Raw genomic sequence first — 21,521 nt, 5'->3', positions numbered from 1 at the left:
ATATAAAATGCTGAAACTATTTGTTTTGGCATTTTTCCTTTTGATTTTATATGTAAAAACATCAAAACTGATATGGTAGCTGTCACCTATAAACCACACTAATATTATGTGACTTCAAATTTTTATAAATTGTAAATTGAATAGTAAAAAGAAAAAACTAAACTGATAAAATGATAGAACAACATGTACTGAACATTTCTATCAGGTTATTTTATAGAATTTAATAAGAATTTTAATTAATATCATTATGGGTTAAAGTTAGATAATTTTAATAAATAGCCATAATAAAAACATAAAACTTTGGACTAGTTTTTATGTAATTTTTATGGATTTTACAAAAATTTTATGGAAATCCACAAGAATTCCATGTAATATAGCAAAAAAAATTTTGCCACTCACGCGGCAATTATTATATTTTAGCAAAGTACTTTAAAAATAAGTTAGACAATATAAATAAATAAAATTTTAAATTTCGGACTATTATTAATATTGTTATTTATAGGTGACGACCACCATAGTTTTAACATTTTTTTGATTTAAAATGCCAGAATTATTAGTTCTGGCATTTTTTTTTATTTACATGTAAAAATGCCAAAACTGATAGTTTTGGCATTTTTTTTTGATTTTACATGTAAAAGCGCTGGAATAATTAGTTCTGGCATTTTTTTTTGATTTTATATGTAAAAATGCTGAAACTAATGGTTTTGGCATTTTTTTTTTGATTTTACATATAAAAGTGCCAGAATAATTAGTTCTGGCATTTTTTTTTTAATTTTACATGTAAAAATGCCAAAACTGGTTATAGTTTCAGCATTTTTTTTTGATTTTACATGTAAAAATGCCAGAATTATTAGTTCCAGCATTTTTCTTTTTGATTTTACATGTAAAAATACAGGAATCATTAGTTCTGGCAGTTTTCTTTTTAATTTTACATATAAAAATGCCAAAACTACATATAAAAATGCTGAAACTATTAGTTTTAGCATTTTTTTTTCAATTTTACATGTAAAAGCGCCAGAATAATTAGTTCCAGCATTTTTCTTTTTGATTTTACATGTAAAAACATCAAAACTGATCATAGTTTCAGCATTTTTTTCAATTGTACATGTAAAAACACCAGAATCATTAGTTCTGGTGTTTTTCTTTTTGATTTTACATGTAAAAATGCCAGAATCATTATTGGTTTCAGCATTTTTTAATTTATTTAACCCAAATATATGTCAGGTCAACAGGTCAGGTCAGGTACTGATCAGCATTGACCTGACCCATGTCAGGTCATGAATTTGATGACCTGACCTGAATATTTTAGATCAACCCATCGGGTCACCCGATCCGTTGAGTCAGATTGCGGAGCTCTATCATAGCCTCTAATAAATTCTTCATACTGTTTAAAATGACTGCAAATACTACTTCTAATTTACGCAAAGAACTAAGGAGTAGTGGTTTATCAGTTTTAAAAAGAATTCTATTTTTTTTAGAAATGTATTAAACTATTTAACTTCTTGTACTCCTGAATCTTTCAACTATTCAGAAGAAATTGCACCTCAAATCTAAGTAAGTAATTGCTTAGCTCATTCCTCATTTTTTTTTACTAGTAATTTAATTATCTAAATTTCTGAAGATTATTCTACTGTTTTTAGTTTTTTGAATATTCAGTTACACTTCCATTAAAAATGCATAAGTCTTTAATTTCAGTGGAGTGGATGTAGAGTATTATCATTACATTTGCTAAAGCTTGTGGATTGGATGTATTGGATATGTCATACTCAAAACTTTGGATGATTCAGTTCAGTTCTATTTTTTAGTTCTTTTCTGATTGATCAGAATCCGTTTTGCGCAATAATTCACCATTCAGTGATCACAAAACCTGATCAATAGCTCATTAGAATTAACTTGTCAAGACGATTTGAATGGTACCAAAATTATTTTTCTAGCATTAATAAATGAAAAGTTAATTTTGCCAATTTTCAAAAAATAATTTGCTATTTATCAATGCTAGAAAGATGATTTTGATACCATTTGAACCGTCTTAATGAGACGATTTTAACGAGCTATTGATCAAATTTCTACAATCACTAGATGGCGAGTTATTGTGTAAAACAGATTTTGATTAATCAGAAAAAAACTAAAAAATGGAACTGAATCGAACCATTCAGAGCTTTAATCATACTCATTTAATCTTTCTTTAACTGATTCTAACAAGAAGTGATCTGGAAAATTGATTCCTTCATTTTCACATTGAACTTTATGTTTCTTTTGAATCTTGTTAGATGCATAGGTTGTTTTGTCATTTACAGCTATTTTCTAAATTATTGACCTCCCCCCTGTTATTTTTAAAAAATTTTTCAGAAGCGCATCAAACGCAATCGACCAGCGGTAATTCAGGCTGACTTATAGTGCCGGCTGGAATTATGAGTCATGTAGTTACACAAATTCCAAAAAAGGAAATTTTTGAATTTGCAAAAATCACAAAAAATATTTTTTTGTGAAATGGGTATCGCCCCCAAAAGGAAATAATATCATGTTAGATATCCTTTTTTGGCGATACCCATTTCACAAAAAATATTTTTTGTGATTTTTGCAAATTCAAAAATTTCCTTTTTTGGAATTTGTGTAACCATATGACTCATAATCTCGGCCGGTCAGCCCGAATTACTGTGTCTGACTGCGTCTGACTGTGTTTGAAAAATTTTTTAAAAATAACAGGGGGAGTCAATAATTTAGAAAATAGCTGTAATGTAGCAAAGATTATTTTTCTGGAATATTAAGTTTCTGTAACTCTCTTCAAAGTTTACTAAAATGGGATGTGATAGTGATAAAGTTAAAGGATGTTACAATTAAAACTTTAGCTATCGCTTTTACTTCTTTTTCAATTAGCTTTATTAATACAATACATCTGGCCATACTTTTGATAGTTTATCTGGAATGATATCAGATACTTGGCATATGGATGCTTTACAGTATCTGAGTAGTACACCTTACTCTGGTTTGGTTGGCAAAACAGCTATATACTGTAGTGATCTTATATTATCTGAAGAAAGTTTTAGGTTAAAAATAAATTGGCGGTTCAAAGTTAATCAAGGATTTACTTATCCGTGTTTTTTTTTAATATTGCTTTTTTTAGACATCATGGTTTGTGTCAAATTCACAATTATTATTCATCACTATTGAATTGGTTCATTATATTAATATATTTATTTTTTTATCCAGGCTTATGTAGAATCATTAAAAGAAATTATACTAGATGAAAATTTTACCATTATTAAATTCTTTAGGAAGATAAATCTTCCTTTCATTCAAAGGAACCAGCGAAAAACGTCCTATATAATGCATTAAAAACTATAGAGTCTGAAAACAATAAACAGTCCATGAAAGCTATGAAGCTTCTGATAAATTTTAACGAACTTATTAATTCTAACTCAGTAAGAGACTATTGGAATAGCATTCGTATTTGAAATGAGAAAAATGAAACACAGATTATGCAACATTTAACGAAAGAAAAAGAAGTCAGTATATGCAGGGTTGGGAATTGTACTAGTACAGTACTAGTACAGTATAGTACAGTACTAAGTACTGTACTTGTACTTGAAAATTTAGTACAAATACAATTTTAGTACATACTATTAATAAATTTTATTGGTTAATTTTATAAATATAAACAATATTGATCACATGATATCTACCTAAAATGGTTAAATTATATCCTAAAAAGTAATAATTGTATTAGTACAGTGTACTTAGTACTTGTACGAAATTTTTACTAGTACAGTACGTACTAGAATTTTGCTAGTACAGGTGTACTACCACAACCCTGAGTATATGCATCTGTGTCTTGAGCTAGCAAGACTATTAATTTAACTTGTTTAATTTAAATTATTTAGGAACAGAAATTTGCCACGTAAGATCTAATGCGTTAAATGAACACATAATTGAAAGCGATAAAATTATAGTAGGAAAAAGAAAAAGTACAGATGGTTACCCACCAAGTAAAGTTAGTATAATACTTAATTTTAACTATTGCTTTTACGTCATTGCTGATGTTTGATATGCAATGTTAGCGTACAATATTAACATCTGCGAATGCAAGGATCATAGCTCACCATTCGTCTTGCCTTCTGATTTTAATCATGACCACACTAACTGTGAAGAAGGTAATGTTAGTTGTGCATTTATTAATATTTTTTGAAATGTGAATTTAATTCCTATATATATTAAATATCGAACCCGAATATTATGATACCAGAAAACGTCATAAAATTCATTATTCATGGAAGGATGTCATTGAAAAAGTCAATTTTAGAGATTCTTCCAAAAAGGATGTGAGCATATGATTTGGTAAATACTTAATTGCATTCACCGGTACACTAACAACCTACGCGTTTTTTCAGTGAATTTTGCAAGATTATAACCTCTCTGACGAGTTTCGGAACTTCTAACAACAAATAATTCAATAGGCAAGTCAAGGTAAATCCATATTTGTGTTATAAAAACTGATGTCCAAAAAATTTTGTAAGTTCACATTCCATCTAAAGATCATGAGTTCTTTTCTTTTATCTTCTAGCTAAACATTATAGTGTCCGGGATTCTTTAGCTTCTAAAGTGAAAGACATAATGTATGTCATTTTTAAAGAGTTTTCATGGCTACTTCACGTTATATTTATAATTCTCTTGTAATAAAATAGATGTCCATCAAATATAATGATGATTGAACAGACGAAACCATCATATTTTACTTGCAAATCAAACGATTGGAATACAATTTGCCAAAGACAACCACTTTAAAGTTTATCATCTGTAGCTAATAGCGTAATTCTAGAATACTCTTCGGTAATATTATTTATAGATTGATGTTATATTTCAACACTACTGATATTCCTCATCCATTCTAATTATTAAATTCCTTCACGCTACTTGACAAAATTCAAAAAAAATGGTGCGCAAATTTCTCTAGAATCACGGAGTTGAATGATCAAGTGGACTAAGATAATTTTTGCAAAATTCAAGTTATATTACAAAATTTGTAAGTGTACTTCTGTAAAATCATCATAATTGACGTAATACTATATATATCCTTATAAATGTTGTGTGACTGCTCATTGAATACCCTCCTGGCTGATCATCTCATGATTTATAGAAACTTGTCAGCTCCTAAAATCCTCCTAGAACTATTGAAGAACTGGCAGGAAACTAGGGAAATCATATGTAATACAAATTTTAGCTATGTATAGTTTAGCCGACCATGATGATCGAGTCAATTTAGCCAAATCATGAATCTGTTTTTCACCTGAAGAATTAAATAAAAATGAATATGATATTTTATTATAATATACTTGCTATAAATTGCTATAAATCTTTAAAGTTGCTAAAAATGCTATAAATCACTAAACAGCTATAAATTGCTATATCTGTAAAATGGCTAAATCTAGCAACTATAATGGTTTGAATTCTGTAATAATACAGGCATTAAACAATCTGCAATATAGGTATAATGGTGAAATACCAGAAATGTGGTGTCCTTGTGTTTGTTATCCATTTAAGAAACTTCTTGAATATAATCCAAATACTTCTTTAAAATGATTGAAAGATCATATAAAGATGAAAATTTAAAGCTAGGAAATACTTATTTTATATTTATTGCATTATATGCAACTCCTTAGTAATTATCTGTGAAAATACCATTGAATGTGACAATGATCATCTGAAAAATGTATTACTAAAACTGCTAAATAAAATGCATTTTAATTCTGTACGAAAGAATGCGATAAAAAGAGAAAATGTATCATTGTTCAGTTCTGATGAAATTGATAAGATTTATCAAATATATTGAATTATATACAGTAAAGTTTTGGCTCATTATAGTTATAATTGTTCACATGAAGATAGAAAAAGAATTGTAAATCATTTAATTGATAGTGCAAAAGTTGTTCAATGAGCTTGGAGAGCTTTCAAGTCGAGACCTGAAACATAAATAAAATGAGTCTAGAATATGGTTAAGAATGATGGTACTTTGCTATTGCATTCTTTATTAATTAAATTATAAAAGTTTATATTAAACTTATTGTAAAATTGTGTTTTTAAAAAAAAAGTTTATAAAATAAATTACCTGCAATTTATTTTTAATATCTCGATGACAATTATTGTATAGTTTAAAAATATCATTTTGAATGGTATCAACAAATGGTATAATAATATTTGGATTGCATAAATTTATAAATTGACGAAATTCTGGATATTTGACTACTTTAAATGATTGATTATCAATGGCTATCTATATGCCTAGCTTTTCTTTAAAAATATCATTAGAAAATACTACCTGTAAAAAAAATAAAAATAAGTTTTTTATAAAAAACAAACTAATATTAAGTTAATAATAAATGGACTTACATATTAGAATTTTTATTTTCATCATCAAGAAAATTTCTTATAAACTTGGCTTGTCTTTATACCAAAGAATCAACTTTGTCTAAATGTACTTTTAAATGGTGATTTAAATTGCCTGTTGAACCACCTGAATCTGTATTTTATACTTTTTATAACTAATTAAATATTTAAGATTTAATATACAATAAATTTTGTAAAAATTACAATTACTTATTTATAAAATTATACACATACCTATAGTAGTGACACTTTGCTCATATTACATTTTTATTATCCTTATATTTTTCAAAATAGATCTATACAAACTTCTTTCATTATTATTTTTATTTTTATTATTTAATTTAGAACCTAATACCTCAAATTTTTTTCTTTTTTCATTTTTTTTATGATCATTGATTTCTTTTTCTGATTCTTTTTCATCAATTACATCATTATTTATTTCATTATTTATTTCATTATTTATTTCTTCTTGACGAGAACACTTTGCATTATCTTATTCTTTAGAACTATTATAATATTATTTTAAATTATAATTGTTTATTAGTTATTACTATAATTATTAGTTGTAATTATTGCAAATACAGTCAATTCTTTTTATAGTCACACATTTGAAACAGCCTATATTTGGTGATTATAAAGAGATGTGGCTATATAAAAAATTTCTTATATTTGTATATTATAATTCCGGCCAAAAATTAACATAAATTTTAGCCAGAATTATACTTAAAACTTTATTGTATCGTAATTCTACCAATATTAATTGTAGAGAGATGATCTTACCGCTATTCAATTCGTCTTGATGAGACAGTTCTAATGGTATAAAATACATCAAAATCCAATTACTAGATTAATTTTTGAAATTAAAAAATATTAATGATTTTTGTGTAATAACTCTGCCAATATTGATCCTAGAGAGACAATCTTACTACCATTCGATTCATCTTGATGAAACGATTCCAACAAGCTATTAATCGTCTTTTTATAATCACTAGATACTGAGAAATTTAGCAAAATGTTAAATGGCACAGTAAACGTAAATTAAGAAATATTATAATGCCAATATTAAACATTTCATTGAATAACTTTAGGGCTGATCACCCTAGTGCAGTCATTAAGGTGGCACTCCCTCATATAGTCTGAGTATGATGAAGTTACAGGTTCAATTCCACTGATCATGAAAATTAAACAAATTTTACTGCAGATCTTATGTAATAACGTGAAGATATAGAGATTAGTATAGTTAGATTGCATCATAGTGAATTAGTGTATACAGTTAGACTGCACATTTCAACTAAAGGTTATAGTGTCCTTCTAATGTTCCCTATAAAGCCATTGGTATGTGTGCAGTTCTGTCTTTGAGGTTATTAAATATATATCTTAAGGGAATTGGGACTTTGCTTCGGTTTAGGTAGTCGTTTTAGCATGATATCGCCTGGATCCAATATGGCCAAATGGTTATCCTAGTTCCTTCTTCATCTCAACACATATAGCAGCCAATGCAGGTGTCTTACATTGTGGTAGTTTCAGTATAGACCTTTAGCCTTCTAATAGGTGATAAACCACAAAGGGATATTTATGTACAGAATAGGTAGCATGGTTATGAATTCAATTTCTTATTCTTTAGATCCTGGTCAGTGATCCCTGGTATTTGATGCTTACCATAAGGGGTGATTCTGAACAGATGCCTGCTACTTTCTGTCTGAATAGTCGCTATAAAGTATACCACTTAAGGTTCGTACATGCCCATCCGTACTGGGTGAATCACAGGCCATAGTGGCTGCTTTGAGTGAAAACCTTATACCTAAAATGGTAGTATGGGAGGATACTAGATGGTTAATGTTACCTGTCAAAAGTCCTCCATGAGAGTAGGTGCTTTCTAAAGGTTGTAAAATAAATTGAGTACTAGTATCATGCAATGGGTAAAGAATGAGTAGGCAGCATATTTTTAGCTTCAGATCAGCCTTAAAAGTGGCTCAATGGAGGAAGTCCTCATATATGATGCTGTCTACCTAAGGAATTAAGTACTCAGTTGAATAGTTATCCCTTAAGGATGATAAAATACTGGTCTGATGATGTCTCATAAGAGGTAAAGGGAGACCTAATCGTAAATACTAGCAAAGTAAATACTAGCAAAGTAAAAGGATAAAACTATTACCATTTGATTCATTTCAGTAAGATAATTCTAACAAGCTATGGTACATCTTTGCGTTGTACAATTATTAGATATTAAGTTATTTAATATGTTCTTTATATAACTGTAATTATAAACGGTTCTTTTTAATATAAGATTTTTGAGGATAGGTGTGATAATAACTATAGATAGATTGTGATTATATAGGATAGATTTTAATAATAAAGTGTTTTGAACATTTAACTGGTATAACTATATAGTAGAATGTGACTATAATGGAAGTGACTATAGAGGGAGTTGACTGTATATGATGTAAATTTAATTATGCTTATTGTTTCTTTACGATGTAAATTTAATTGTAACTGAAGAAATTTTAAAGAAAAAAAAGAAATCACACATAAATGTTATACAATCTGAAATTATACAAACATTACATAAACTTATTCTTATATTTATTATTTAATAAAATAAATAAAATTATTAATGAGTTAAATAGATCAAAACAGATTAGATTAAAATTTACCTAGTCTGTTATCAAATAATAGTTACCGTATTTTTTCAAAATTAGTCATTTCTGAAATTAAGCACCTCTACCAACTTTTCGAACTTTGATAAAAAGATTTTTATATAAAATACTAGTAAAAATTAAGCACCTTCCCAAGTTTTTTAATCAAAATCCTTGTAAAAAAGAAGTGACTAATTTTGGAAAAATACAGTATATTAACTAAACCCGTTCAAAAAAAAATAATTTTTTAGTTAGCCATTTAAAAAAAATGTTATTTTAATTAATTATAATAAAACATTATAATAAAAAAAAAATATTAATTATAATAAAAAATAATAAAAAAATAATTATAATAAAAAAATATTAATTATAATAAAAAAACGTTAAGAAACATTTTCTTAATGTTTTTTAAAATTATAATAAAAAAAAAACGTTTCTTACCATTTTTTAAATTAATTATAATAAAAAAAATGTTTCTTACAGTGTGTAAAATCTATATGCACAATATACCATTTTGACAGCTTCTGTTAATGTCTTTAATAGTTTAATTTAATTAACTAGTAATAAAGTAACTAATATATATAATTTAACTATCTAAATAATAAATATAGTAATTAAACATTATTATTCTTAAATATTATAATTATTACACTAATTTGTTATTTTTTTTTGTAATCTATAATTTTTTTTTTTTTTTAATAATCTATATTTTGTAAACTATAATTAGTATACTATAAATGATATTAATTTTTATTAATAATTTATGTTTTTCATTAATTTTTAATTTCTGTTTTCAACTCTTTATTAATTTCTGATTTTTCACTATCTTTATTAGAATTTACTGATAAAATTGTTATACCATATTTTTAAAAGAATTAATAATAATTTCATCAGAAATTTTCTTCAAAATTGCTTAATTTAATTATTATATATTGCTTATTTTAGCATGCTGAAGGTTTTGCACTTTTGCTATATTGTTTTGCATAATTAACAACTTTTATTTTTATCTTATTAGGTATAAAGTCCATCTAACAACTTTTTATATTTAACTTATTTTATACTTTTGTGGCATTTTTTCTTGTAAAAATAGAAAATAAAGTAAGTTTAAATCAGGTTTACATATGAGATAAAGGTCATATTATACTTACATATTATTGTATGGACTATGGAGTATACTTGATAATAAAATAAAATGGCACAGCCATTTTATCTTATTGTTAAGTATATCACATACAATAATTATATTATTATTTAGTTTTTTTTAGTTCATATTGAGAGTTAAAAAAGTTTATATATTAGTTTTAAAAAAAATTATATGTAAAAGTTTAAAAAAAGTTTATTAGTTCTTTAAACTCTCAAGAAGTTACACCTCAATTGCAACAAATACATAATCTAATTAAAGGATCCAGTACTCAAAATGTTAATATTAACATTTATTTTAATAATTATAGTAGTTAATTACATAAAGTAATATATTCATTAGTATGTACTTTAATTATCGTATAATCATATATGGATTATTGTATGTCTGCATAAAAATAAATGGATAGGATGTTCTATGTGGCTAAATGATAATACAAAAAAATCAGATGATTATTAGTAATATTGAAAAATAGTTGTATTTGAAAATAGGCAATCCTATAATAAAAAAAGGTTGCTTATATATGGTAAATTAAAGCCATTAAAACATTAGTTCTTCCTTTTATTAACTATTTGATTTTATTAAATAATTCATTTAAGACTAAAAAATTATACAGTATTTGTAATCAATATGAATATCTGTTGTTTATAACATTTAAATCTTCCAATTGAATTATCAATTTTCATTTTTATTCTATGTAATTCCATTACACTTGAATAAAACTTCTTCAAATTTATAGTAATATATAAAATTGATTCTAAGACAACTTTCATCTATTAATCATAAGTTAACTAGAGTGGAACGAAGACAGAACCACATTGAAGCTGCGGAGACCAAAATAAAGAAACCATTACATATATTATTTCATTACAATCAAAAAAATTTTTACTAAAATTTGGTTTTTTTTAGAATTACGTGCTATGCAAGAATAAGAAATTCGGTTCTCCGTGAAAATATCAAAATATTGAGTTGTTATTCATCAATACTGGAGATCTCCCCATGAATTGTTCAACGATCTCGAAATGAAGAAGTCTGTGGATTATTAATTATAAAACTACTTGGAGAATGCGAGGTCTCTCAGAAAGTGTCTTGCAGCTTTCCTAGGTGATATTTTGCCATAATTAATGAACGATATCTAGTGTTCTTATGACCTATAGCGTGGAAAGTAATACACATGCGTGATTGCTTCTTACGTGCGCAGTTGATTCTTCGTTAATACCATTAATGAAGTACTCATCACGTGAATATCAACAAATCGCTGATCTTTAATAAAAGCAGAGTCAAAAAAAAAATTTTTAATTTCACACATTACATACTCAAATTTGTTTTCATAAAATAAAATGACTTCATCAACAAACACTCAATCAATACCACCTTTACGCTCCCAAAGAGATCTCTGTTGGAAATTACGAGATGAATATTTTGAATGTTTAGATAATATCAATAATTCGAATAATGATGATAAATTATTTGTTGACCCAGTTTCAGTACAAAATGATGAAAACATGCAAAAATTGGTAAAAAAATTTAATTGTTGGAAAAAGAAGGAAGAATATGAAAAATCTTGTATTACAAGTTGGGTAAGTGAAGATAAAATCGAAGAAACTTTAATTATTTTGATGATTTTATTATTCATTAATATTTATAATTTTAATTTAAATTTATATATAATTTAATCATTGAATGATGATATAATTGGTATAATTCAAATTTGAATTCGTAAAAGGTCGAATATTTTAATAAACGTAGACAATTGGAGATTAAACAACGTGAAATGTTAAATAAATGAATAAATATAAAACTTCGTTATATTTTGAGTAGGACTATTTATAGATAATTGATTAATTGATCATTTAATTATAAAGTGGTTTGTAGTTAATTAATTTAATTATATAATTGATAAAATGTTAATAAAATGTTTACGATAAATTTATCTTATTTTGTCACATATGGCTGAAAGTGATTTATAGTTAATCATAAATCTTGACATATATACATTTAGTGTTATATATTTTCGTTGATGTATTAAAAAATATAATTCTCACTTATTAATCAAATATGTGTGATCTAGATAGACTTTATCAAACTTTTTTTTTACACTTGAAGAAGTCTATTTAGACTCTTTTTTTTTTCATGATACAAAAAAAAAGTATAAAATAATCACAGAAATTTTCTTGTTTATTTTAAATCTTTTAATCTCCTTTTTTGCACCTTTTTTTCTCCAGAAAAAAAAATGGAAACTTATCGAGGTTCGTTAATTAATCGTTCGAACTTATACTCGCGTAATTTATTTAAAAAGAAGACTGTTTTCACATTTGACTACTTTCCAGGGAGAGTTGAAACTTTAAATGATGCATTGGTTATTTTTGGTAAGTTTAAAATAAATAAATTGTTCCCAATCGCCAAGTTACGTAATTTTTTTATTATATAATAGAAGCGTGCCGGCAGGGAATCCTTCATAAGACCACACGTCGATTGCTGGAGAAGGAGAAAGAAGAATTACGTGGTGGAAAAGTGTAAGTATTTTATCGTAAGAACTTTGTAGTTACTTTTTTTAAAAAATATTTCTTTTTTTTCTCTCCTAGTTATGTGTTTGATGAAATTGAATCAGGAATAAAACGATGGACAGATGGGAGATTATGGAGCCCAAGTAGGATTATCAAAGATTTCCTAGTTTATCGTGAATTAGCAACACGTGATCTAAACATCAAACGTCATGAACCTTTGGACGATTTGTTACAAAAACGAATCACCACTGAAGGACTTAAAGTACATCAATGTAGCAAAGGAACGTTTTTATTGAGGAAAGATGGTTTATTAAAGAAAACCCTAAGCATTAAATTTAACGAAGAATATCAACATATGATTATTTATGAAGATGCCGTCATTTCACCAGAATCATCTTTACCTCCTCGGGCGTTTGAAGAACTTCGATACCTTCAGCCTGGAGAAGATATTTTAAATTCGGAAAAGATGCCAAAGATAAATAGAAATTATTCAAAAAAAATTCAAAAAAAGAGAAATGAACAACAACCAATACAATATCTATCGAAACAATTTTTATTGGCTCAAACGGATCAACGACAACCGAATTATCAACTTTATTATCAAACTGGCATTATTGGAGGAAGTTCGTTAGGAAGTACACTTTTAGGCGGCGCATTAAATAACGATCAAATATATGTGAATGATAATATTATACCATCTACTAGCACTTTTGTTCCATATCAATATGGTGCTGTAAATTTGACAGTCGAAACTCCACTATTGTGTATTCCTTGGTCACCTAATCAACCAATTAGTTTTAATAGTTCAAATATTAATTCGGCTATTTATCCTTCTATAATTCCACCACTTCAACAAACTCAAATTTTTAATAATTCTACTAATCCTTTGAATGACAGTCTTACAATTAGTAATGAAAATGATTCCGATATAGAAACTGAAAACTATGCATAGTTCAAATTATATAATGTTTTTAATTAATCACGTGATACTACGATATAAATGCCTCATTATTATTCGTAATAAAGTTAATACCAAGAGCTAGGGTTATTTAAAGCACCATCACGTTTCATTTTCCGCTGGAGAATACAGACAATAACTCCCTATAAAATGTACAGACAGTACAGACAGTTTGTAAACTAAAAAATACATAAGTAAAATTGCAGGGAATGTAAAAAATACTTATTATACAAAAGGTTTATATGAAAGTTTTTCTTGTACTCGACATAAAATAAAATGGAAAAGAAAAAATAAAAACAAATTCGTGATCGACTTGATAGGATTATCTATATCGGGTATAATGGCCGGATAAATTATCGTAAAATAATGGGGGGCTTGAAATCCAAAACTATTATTTTCAGTTCTGTCTTATTAACACGAATTAAGCAAATGGATGATATTGCAGTATCAGGTTTAATCATTAAACCCTTTTGTTTTTTAATTTCGTCGTTTTCTTTAGTGTATATTTTTCCTAATTAGTTATTTAAATAATATTCCAGTTAGCACAAATGATATTTTGAATGAGGAATTACTTGTAGTATGTATTAACAGTATAATTTTAATTATATCTCATTATTAGAGTTAATTTATTGTTAAGTTCTGTTTAACTAGCTACCAGTTGGACTTGGAAGACCCTTGTCACGAGAAGAAGTACAACGAGACATAGAAGAAAGATATTTAATACCTCGTACTTCATTCCCAACTTCGTGGTTATTCAAATGTCAACAGTTAGTAATTGTTTTAATGAATATATTTAAAATATGACAGAAATTCTGTTTATTTAAATATTTCTTTATAAGATTATTGGAACGTGAGCCCGATTTTATTTCATTAACTGTATTGGAACCATCAAAACCACGAACTACTTTGGAAATTGCTCGAGATGGTCCTGATGGAAAAATTATTGGATATAAAGAAGTAACTGCATATATTTATATATTTTGAAGCTTGAAAAAAAGTTACTTTTTAAGATTCTAATTAATTTGTTCGTGGTTAAAGGTTGTGGTTACTGATTTGAATTTGACTGTCAAAAATTCAACATCATTATTACGTGAACCTGGATCTATAAATCATTTTGTCAGAGGAGCTTCTAGTCAATTTCCATTCACTCCTGGTATGAACTATTTAAATTATATTAGTTTAAATAAAAACATTTTGACTAAAATCGTTTTTTCTAGGTGGATTGGAACCTGAAGTGATGGTTGACGCAGAAGTGATAAATGATATTATTGATAAGGAAATTCCGTTGAGTTTCGAAGATGGTTTGTATTATTCTATAATATGATGTAACGTAAGAGAATTTTCTTTTATTAAAGCGTTATATAATATAATATTACGTTTTTTTTCCCATTAAATTTAAATACACATATATACTTTTTCGTTCAATTTGAACTTTATCAAGTTGAAATTTTATCGATACCTCCAGGATTTGACCGTGGTTTAATATTTGAAGGTACTAGATGGACAACTTTTTTAATTCTAAAAATTTTAATTGTTGCAATAGTTCATAATATGTTTAGACACGCCGAATCTTTTAATTTAACGTACACTCAATAGATGAAAAAGACCGTCAAATTCGATCTACAAATAAATATGTGGGATTAAATATTACTGATATGATTACTCATGACGAGGATGAACTGACCGAATTCCTTGAACCTTTGTATGAAACGGAAGATGTTCGGGATAATAAAGTACAAGAAGTTAGGATAACACGCTATTGCAAGATATGTTAAATGTTTAATAATATTGAATTAATAATATATTGTTTTACCTAAATAGGATATTGAACTCGTGAAAGTGGAGAAAAATGAAGAAACAGAAGTAACAAGTAAAGATATAAAAGACGAAGACTCTGTTGATAACCTTTTACCAACTCAGGTATGAAAATCATGTCTTAGTGTTGTATAATAAATATTCAAAAGTTGCCATGTATAATATATTCATTTACTTTCAGCCGCCTCCACTTGAAGGCTCAAGTGTAGCAAGTAAAGTAAGTAAAGCAAATTCTCGAAAGCAAGAGTGGGCTCATGAGGTAAAAATGGATATGGAGAATTTTAAAGAACTTGTTCCAGAGCTTGCTTATGAGGTATGTATATTGAGTAACGAGAAACAACAAAAAAAAAACAAAAATGAAGTTAATATTGACTTATATTTTCAATTATAGTTCAAATTTGAATTGGATATATTTCAAAAACAAGCAATTTACCATCTGGAAAATGGGGATTCAGTATTTGTGGCTGCTCATACTTCAGCCGGTAAAACTGCAGTCGCTGAATATGCTATATCTTTAGCTTCAAAACATATGACACGGTAGTTCTTAATACAATACATTTATATTATTCTTACACAACCATTGATATTAAGTCCTCTTTCTTTTTTAGAACTATATATACATCCCCGATTAAGGCTCTCTCAAATCAAAAATATAGTGATTTTAAAACTAAGTTTGATGATGTTGGTATATTAACAGGAGATATACAAATTCGACCTGAAGCTTCTTGTTTGATTATGACAACAGAAATTTTAAGGTCAATGTTATATAAAGGAGCCGACTTGATCAGAGATGTCGAATTTGTTATATTTGATGAAGTTCATTATATTAATGATTCAGAGGTAAAAATCTATTTTAGTTAAAGATTGATATTAGTCATATTAATGTATTCGATTGTATATTTTTACATAGCGTGGTGTGGTATGGGAAGAAGTTATTATCATGTTACCTGCTCACGTAAATCTTGTTCTTTTATCGGCTACTGTACCGAATACAAAAGAATTTGCTGATTGGATTGGGTATAATATTCATTGTGATATTTTACGATCTAAGAAAAATTTGTTTTTTTCAACTCTAATTGTAAATTAATTTAAATAGGCGAACAAAAAAGAAAGAAATTTATGTAATTAGTACATATAAACGTCCCGTACCACTTGAACATTATTTATATGCTGAAAATGAACTTTATAAAATTGTTGATGCGAAAAAAGTCTTCTCAGATCAAGAGTACGTATACCACCACGTAGGGAAAGCTTATAAATGTTTTAGATATCTGACTTTTAAATTATTACAGATGGAAGAAAGCTCAAAATGCATTAAACAAAGAGAAAGAATCGAAAGGAAATGCTAGTGACGCCCGTGGAGGACGTGGAGGACGTGGAGGACGTGGACGTGGAAGTGGTCGCAATGGTACCAGGCAAAGAGGTAGAGGTGGGGGTGGGGGAGATCCTAGAGCTCAGCAACAGGTATTTTTTTTTACATCTGAGATTTTTTTATTTTTATAATATTCAATAATTTACTAATAATAAATACTTTCAATCTTAAAGCAAAATAAAAATTTATGGACAAATATTATTAATTTATTGAAAAAGAGAGATTTATTGCCAGTAATAAATTTTACTTTCTCGAAAAAGAGATGTGATGATTTTGCTGCGGCTCTCAGTAATTTGGATCTTTGTACTAACTCCGAGAAAAGTGAGATACACGTTTTTATCGAGAAAAGTTTGACTCGTCTAAACGGTAAGACTCGGATAAAAATTGTAGTTTTGTAAAAATTTAATTTCAATTTTGAGGAAAATGAGAAACTAATGGTAATGTATCGTTTGTTCTTTAATGTTAGAATCTGACAAGAGTTTACCTCAAGTATTGAGAATTAGAGAATTATTGAAAAGAGGTATTGCTGTACATCATGGTGGATTACTTCCAATCATTAAAGAGGTTAGTATTGTAAAGATGCTTACTATTAGTAATTGAAGGAAGATTTAATAAATATAGTCTACTTAAAATAGATGGTAGAGATCCTATTTGGAAGAAAGCTGGTTAAAGTTCTTTTTGCCACAGAAACTTTCGCTATGGTAACTTGAATTCTTTTCAAAAAAAAGATTGCAATTTTGCTTTACGCTGTTTAAAACATTTTAACTCGATAGGGTATAAATATGCCGGCACGTACAGTTGTATTTTCTGAAATAAGAAAACATGATGGAAAAAATTTTCGTGATTTGTTGCCGGGAGAATATACACAAATGTCTGGACGAGCGGGAAGACGTGATATAGATAAATTTGGTTATGTCATTATTACTCCTAAAAATGGCGAAGTTCCTAATGTGGGTAGAAAATCTATTATTTGTTTTAATAACAATCTAAATTAATGCAAATTTTAATATATTTTTTTTCACAGCCATCTTTACTTGATGAGATGATATTGGGTAAGCCTACGAAATTGGAGTCCAAATTTCGTCTCACTTATAATATGATACTTAATTTATTACGTGTTGAGGCCTTGCAAGTTGAAGACATGATTAAACGAAGTTTTTCTGAGAATAAAAGTCAGAAAATGTTGCCGATGCATGAAAAAAGTTTTGCGGAAGTGAGTTTATCAATAGTAGTTATTCTCTTATTCATTATGCAAATATTATGTTGACTTACAAATATGTTAAAATGGCAGAGTGAAAACAGGCTTAGCACATTTCAAAAACTTGAATGCTCTATATGTACTCGAGATATAAATGATTATTATGATGTTTCGGCGGATATTGTTAGATTGACTTCTTCTCTTTATAATAAACTCATGAATTCGTCCAATTCGCACCTAGTATATAAAGCTTTAAGTCCGGGAAGAATAGTTATTATTAATAACGGCGTAAGTTAATTTATTTCCATATATTTTAACGCATAAATTGTACGTGAATATATATAATATGTCTATCAATGGTCATATAGGCTTATAGGAATGTAGCGGCTGTTATATTGAGGCAACCACCTAAAAATAAGACTCTTTTGGCATCAGCAGGCTCTAAAATTGTTCCTGATGACAAAACATATAAAGTCTTTACGCTTTTAGACAAGGATAACAACATGTCTGAACGAGGTTAGCCTTCTATTTATCTAAGTAATTTTAAGATTTAACTAAACCCTAATTGAATAAATTCGTATCCTATTATCCAACTAGAGAGTTCACCGCTTCCTGTCACAAAGTTATCTATTCCTAATCCAAATTCATATACACACAAAATAGATTCTATACCTTACAGAGATATTGCTTTTATAACGAAATCTTCTATCAAAGTATGCTCTGCTATTTATCATTTCATATTGTGATATTACTTACTTAAATATAAATTTAAATTATAGATAAACTCCGATAATATTGATAAGGGTGATAAAGGTGAAATTTCTAGAATATCTCAAGAGTTATTGCGGTATGCAGATACAACACAAAAAGGTAAGAAAAGATCACATTTTTACAAAATTCAACTTGTATTGGAATTAACTTTTAATGAATTTCTATAGGCAGAATAATTGAATATGATTGGTCAAGAATATCTGAGTTGGATTTTAGAATTAACTTGGAAGAAAGAGATAAGTTAATGGAAAAATTAATTTTATTTCAGTGTATAATGTGTACAGAGTTTATTGAACATGTAAATAATATTGTATATTATATTATATTGTTTTATGGGTTTAATATCTCATTTTACTTATTTTTATTTTATTTTGGTTTATTTTATTTTTATGTTTTAAGTATAAAAATATACATAAAGAACGATTACTTAAAAGAAACTTGGATGATTTAAAAAATACTATATCAGAACAAAATCTAGAATTATACCCGGATTTTGAACAAAGAATAGGTGTATTACAAAAACTCAATTATATTGATGAGGATCGTATCTTACAGCTAAAAGGACGTGTTGCATGTGGGGTAAAATCATATCATTTCTAACGTTATAGTTGAATATAGAGAATAAATATATTAACATGTCTAATTAATTAACTTAGATCAATTCAGCCGACGAATTGATTGTTACCGAATTAATATTTGAAAATGTTTTAGCAGATTATGAAGCTGAGGAGATTGTTGCTTTGTTATCATGTTTCATATTCCAAGAGAAAAATAAAAGTGTTGCCCCGCCAAACCTTACACCAAGGTTAAAGAAAGTATGTATTATGATAAAGTTAATTATAATATCATACAATTTTAGAATAATAATACAATTAAATTAATTTATAGGGATTAAAAACTATATATGATATTGCATGTCGTGTTGATAATGTACAGCTTGAATTTGGCATTTCCCCTTCTGAAGACGAAGATTTTAGAGATTTTAATGATAGAAATTCTAAAGATCCTAAAGATTCTAAAAATTTTAGAGATCCTAGGGATCCTAAAAATCCTAAAGATCCTAAAGATCCTAAAAATTCTAAAGATGTCGATGATGAAATTAAAAATATTAGACATAAGCATATAAAATATGGACTTGTTGAAGTTGTTCATGAATGGGCTAAAAAAACGGTAATAATTAATGATTTTATCACACAAACATAATAAACATCATAACTTTTATATTAACCTTTGATTTTTAATCATTAGGAATTTATAAAGATTAAAGAATTAACTGATGTATCAGAAGGATCTATCGTAAGATGCATTACAAGATTAGATGAAACTTGCAGAGAAGTTAAAAGTGCCGCTAGAATTATTGGGGATTCTTCATTATTTAATAAAATGGAAGAAGCTCAACAACGTATTAAACGTGACATTGTATTTGCTAAAAGTTTGGTAAGTGATAAGAAATTTTCGTTTTCATTAACTTTTTTATGTCACTAAATAAACTTTTGTTCTTTTCTTTAGTATTTTTAACTTCTTTCTGGCTTCATTTGTTGTTCTTAAATAAAGATAAACATAATAATTTTGTAATAAACTAATTTATTAAAATCGCCCTTTTGTTGCTTAATTTTTAATAAAACAACTCGAACGCCAAACATAATTTAAACCTTTGATGTTAAAGTTGTGCATACATTATTTCATTTGTCGCGAAATAAATCATTTAATCGAAACCATAAGATTAACCAACAATCTAGTTATAAAAAACGAGCCATGTTAATTAATTTTCTTTATGTTTCTGTGTCCTGATATTCCTCTCTTAGTAAGATGGATTTTAATATCCAATTTTTTTTTGATGATTCTTCTATCAGCTCTCATCTTAATAACCAGGGTATTTTAAATCATCTATTCTTTCTTGGTTTCGCTGACCAATTCTTTCATTTCATTTTGTTCTATTAATATTTGACTGGATAAATTCACTGAAAAATTATAAATCGGGAAGATGTCTCACGTAGATAATTTTTTATATTAAAAAAAAAAATTTTTTGTCGGGGTATGATACAAAATATGAAAGGTCAACCTTATACTATATCTATACTAGACAATAATTGTAACACTTCAAATACATTAAAAATAATAAATTTATTCTTCATGATGAATACTATTAAATCACTGGCCAGATTTCCAAAAAAAATATCTACATAGAAAGTTATAAGCATTTAAACTCAGATGATTTTCATATTATTGGCCCAAATTTGTAGAGCTTTATCTCAACAGATAATAAATTAAGATACTCTAAGATTTATCTTAATTAACCAGTAATATTAACCATTGTAACACCATGCTTTTAGAAATAACTAATAAATTTGATTAACCCTGATTATTTATTTAATTTCTATCTTTCAAAAAGTGAATTCAATTACCGTATTCTTCCGTTTTTAAGCACCACCCGAATTTAAGCACCACCTCAACTTTTGCCAAAAAAACTTGAAAAACAAAAATAAGCACCACCTCAAATTTGAAAATTTTTTTATATTTTATTCAAAATAAATTTTATTTTTATGATGCATCATTTTACAATTCAGCTAATTCATCAGCTGAATCACTATCTATATCTACAATTTCCCTTTCATTTTCATCAATTTCCTCCTCTTTTTCATCTTGCCAAACAAATCATCTTCTTACCCATCCATTGCATTACAAAAATAACTAAAAGCGCAAAAAAAAAGTGTAAAAAAAAAAACTTCTGATTTTAAGTAC

At 27.3% G+C, this 21,521-nt stretch overlaps 3 protein-coding genes across 3 annotated transcripts; all 3 read left to right on the top strand.

The window, feature by feature from the left end:
• The first annotated feature begins 11,461 nt into the window (after window positions 1–11,461).
• OCT59_027623 (uncharacterized protein) lies at window positions 11,462–12,105 on the top strand. The gene is made up of 2 exons (XM_025332247.2): window positions 11,462–11,738; window positions 11,885–12,105. Exons 1-2 carry the CDS (start codon window positions 11,499–11,501, stop codon window positions 11,945–11,947), a joined length of 303 nt encoding a protein of 100 aa, XP_025174918.1. The 5' UTR covers window positions 11,462–11,498; the 3' UTR covers window positions 11,948–12,105.
• Window positions 12,106–12,391: 286 nt separating this feature from the next.
• Window positions 12,392–13,617, top strand: OCT59_027622 (uncharacterized protein; the record flags this gene model as incomplete). The annotated part of the gene is made up of 3 exons (XM_066137115.1): window positions 12,392–12,527; window positions 12,593–12,674; window positions 12,744–13,617. The coding sequence occupies 3 exons, from the start codon at window positions 12,392–12,394 to the stop codon at window positions 13,615–13,617; spliced, it is 1,092 nt and encodes a 363-aa protein (XP_065993534.1).
• A 372-nt stretch (window positions 13,618–13,989) lies between these two features.
• On the top strand, window positions 13,990–20,424 carry OCT59_027621 (uncharacterized protein; the record flags this gene model as incomplete). Its single annotated transcript, XM_066137114.1, has 30 exons — window positions 13,990–14,074; window positions 14,163–14,200; window positions 14,275–14,390; window positions 14,463–14,580; window positions 14,662–14,776; window positions 14,841–14,924; window positions 15,065–15,115; window positions 15,220–15,356; window positions 15,445–15,543; window positions 15,620–15,751; window positions 15,830–15,975; window positions 16,047–16,278; window positions 16,349–16,455; window positions 16,535–16,663; window positions 16,731–16,902; window positions 16,984–17,176; window positions 17,277–17,374; window positions 17,446–17,511; window positions 17,584–17,760; window positions 17,835–18,023; window positions 18,102–18,296; window positions 18,377–18,524; window positions 18,606–18,721; window positions 18,788–18,878; window positions 18,947–19,077; window positions 19,179–19,358; window positions 19,436–19,594; window positions 19,668–19,949; window positions 20,028–20,216; window positions 20,289–20,424. 30 exons carry the CDS (start codon window positions 13,990–13,992, stop codon window positions 20,295–20,297), a joined length of 3,984 nt encoding a protein of 1,327 aa, XP_065993533.1. The 3' UTR covers window positions 20,298–20,424.
• Between the last annotated feature and the right edge of the window lie 1,097 nt (window positions 20,425–21,521).

This window comes from Rhizophagus irregularis, chromosome 7 (genome assembly GCF_026210795.1).
Source record: "Rhizophagus irregularis chromosome 7, complete sequence".
In the NCBI taxonomy this organism is placed as follows: Eukaryota; Fungi; Glomeromycota; class Glomeromycetes; order Glomerales; family Glomeraceae; genus Rhizophagus; species Rhizophagus irregularis.
The sequence above is the reverse complement of the archived record's forward strand: the minus strand, read 5'-3'. Positions and strand labels throughout refer to the sequence as shown.

What these genes read in the sequence shown, in the direction of transcription:
- OCT59_027623 (XM_025332247.2), top strand. Translation starts at nt 11,499, where the DNA reads ATGACTTCATCAACAAACACTCAATCAATACCACCTTTACGCTCCCAA. An exon ending in AATCTTGTATTACAAGTTGG is followed by an intron (nt 11,739 to 11,884) that starts GTAAGTGAAGAT and finishes AATTCGTAAAAG; the next exon opens with GTCGAATATTTTAATAAACG.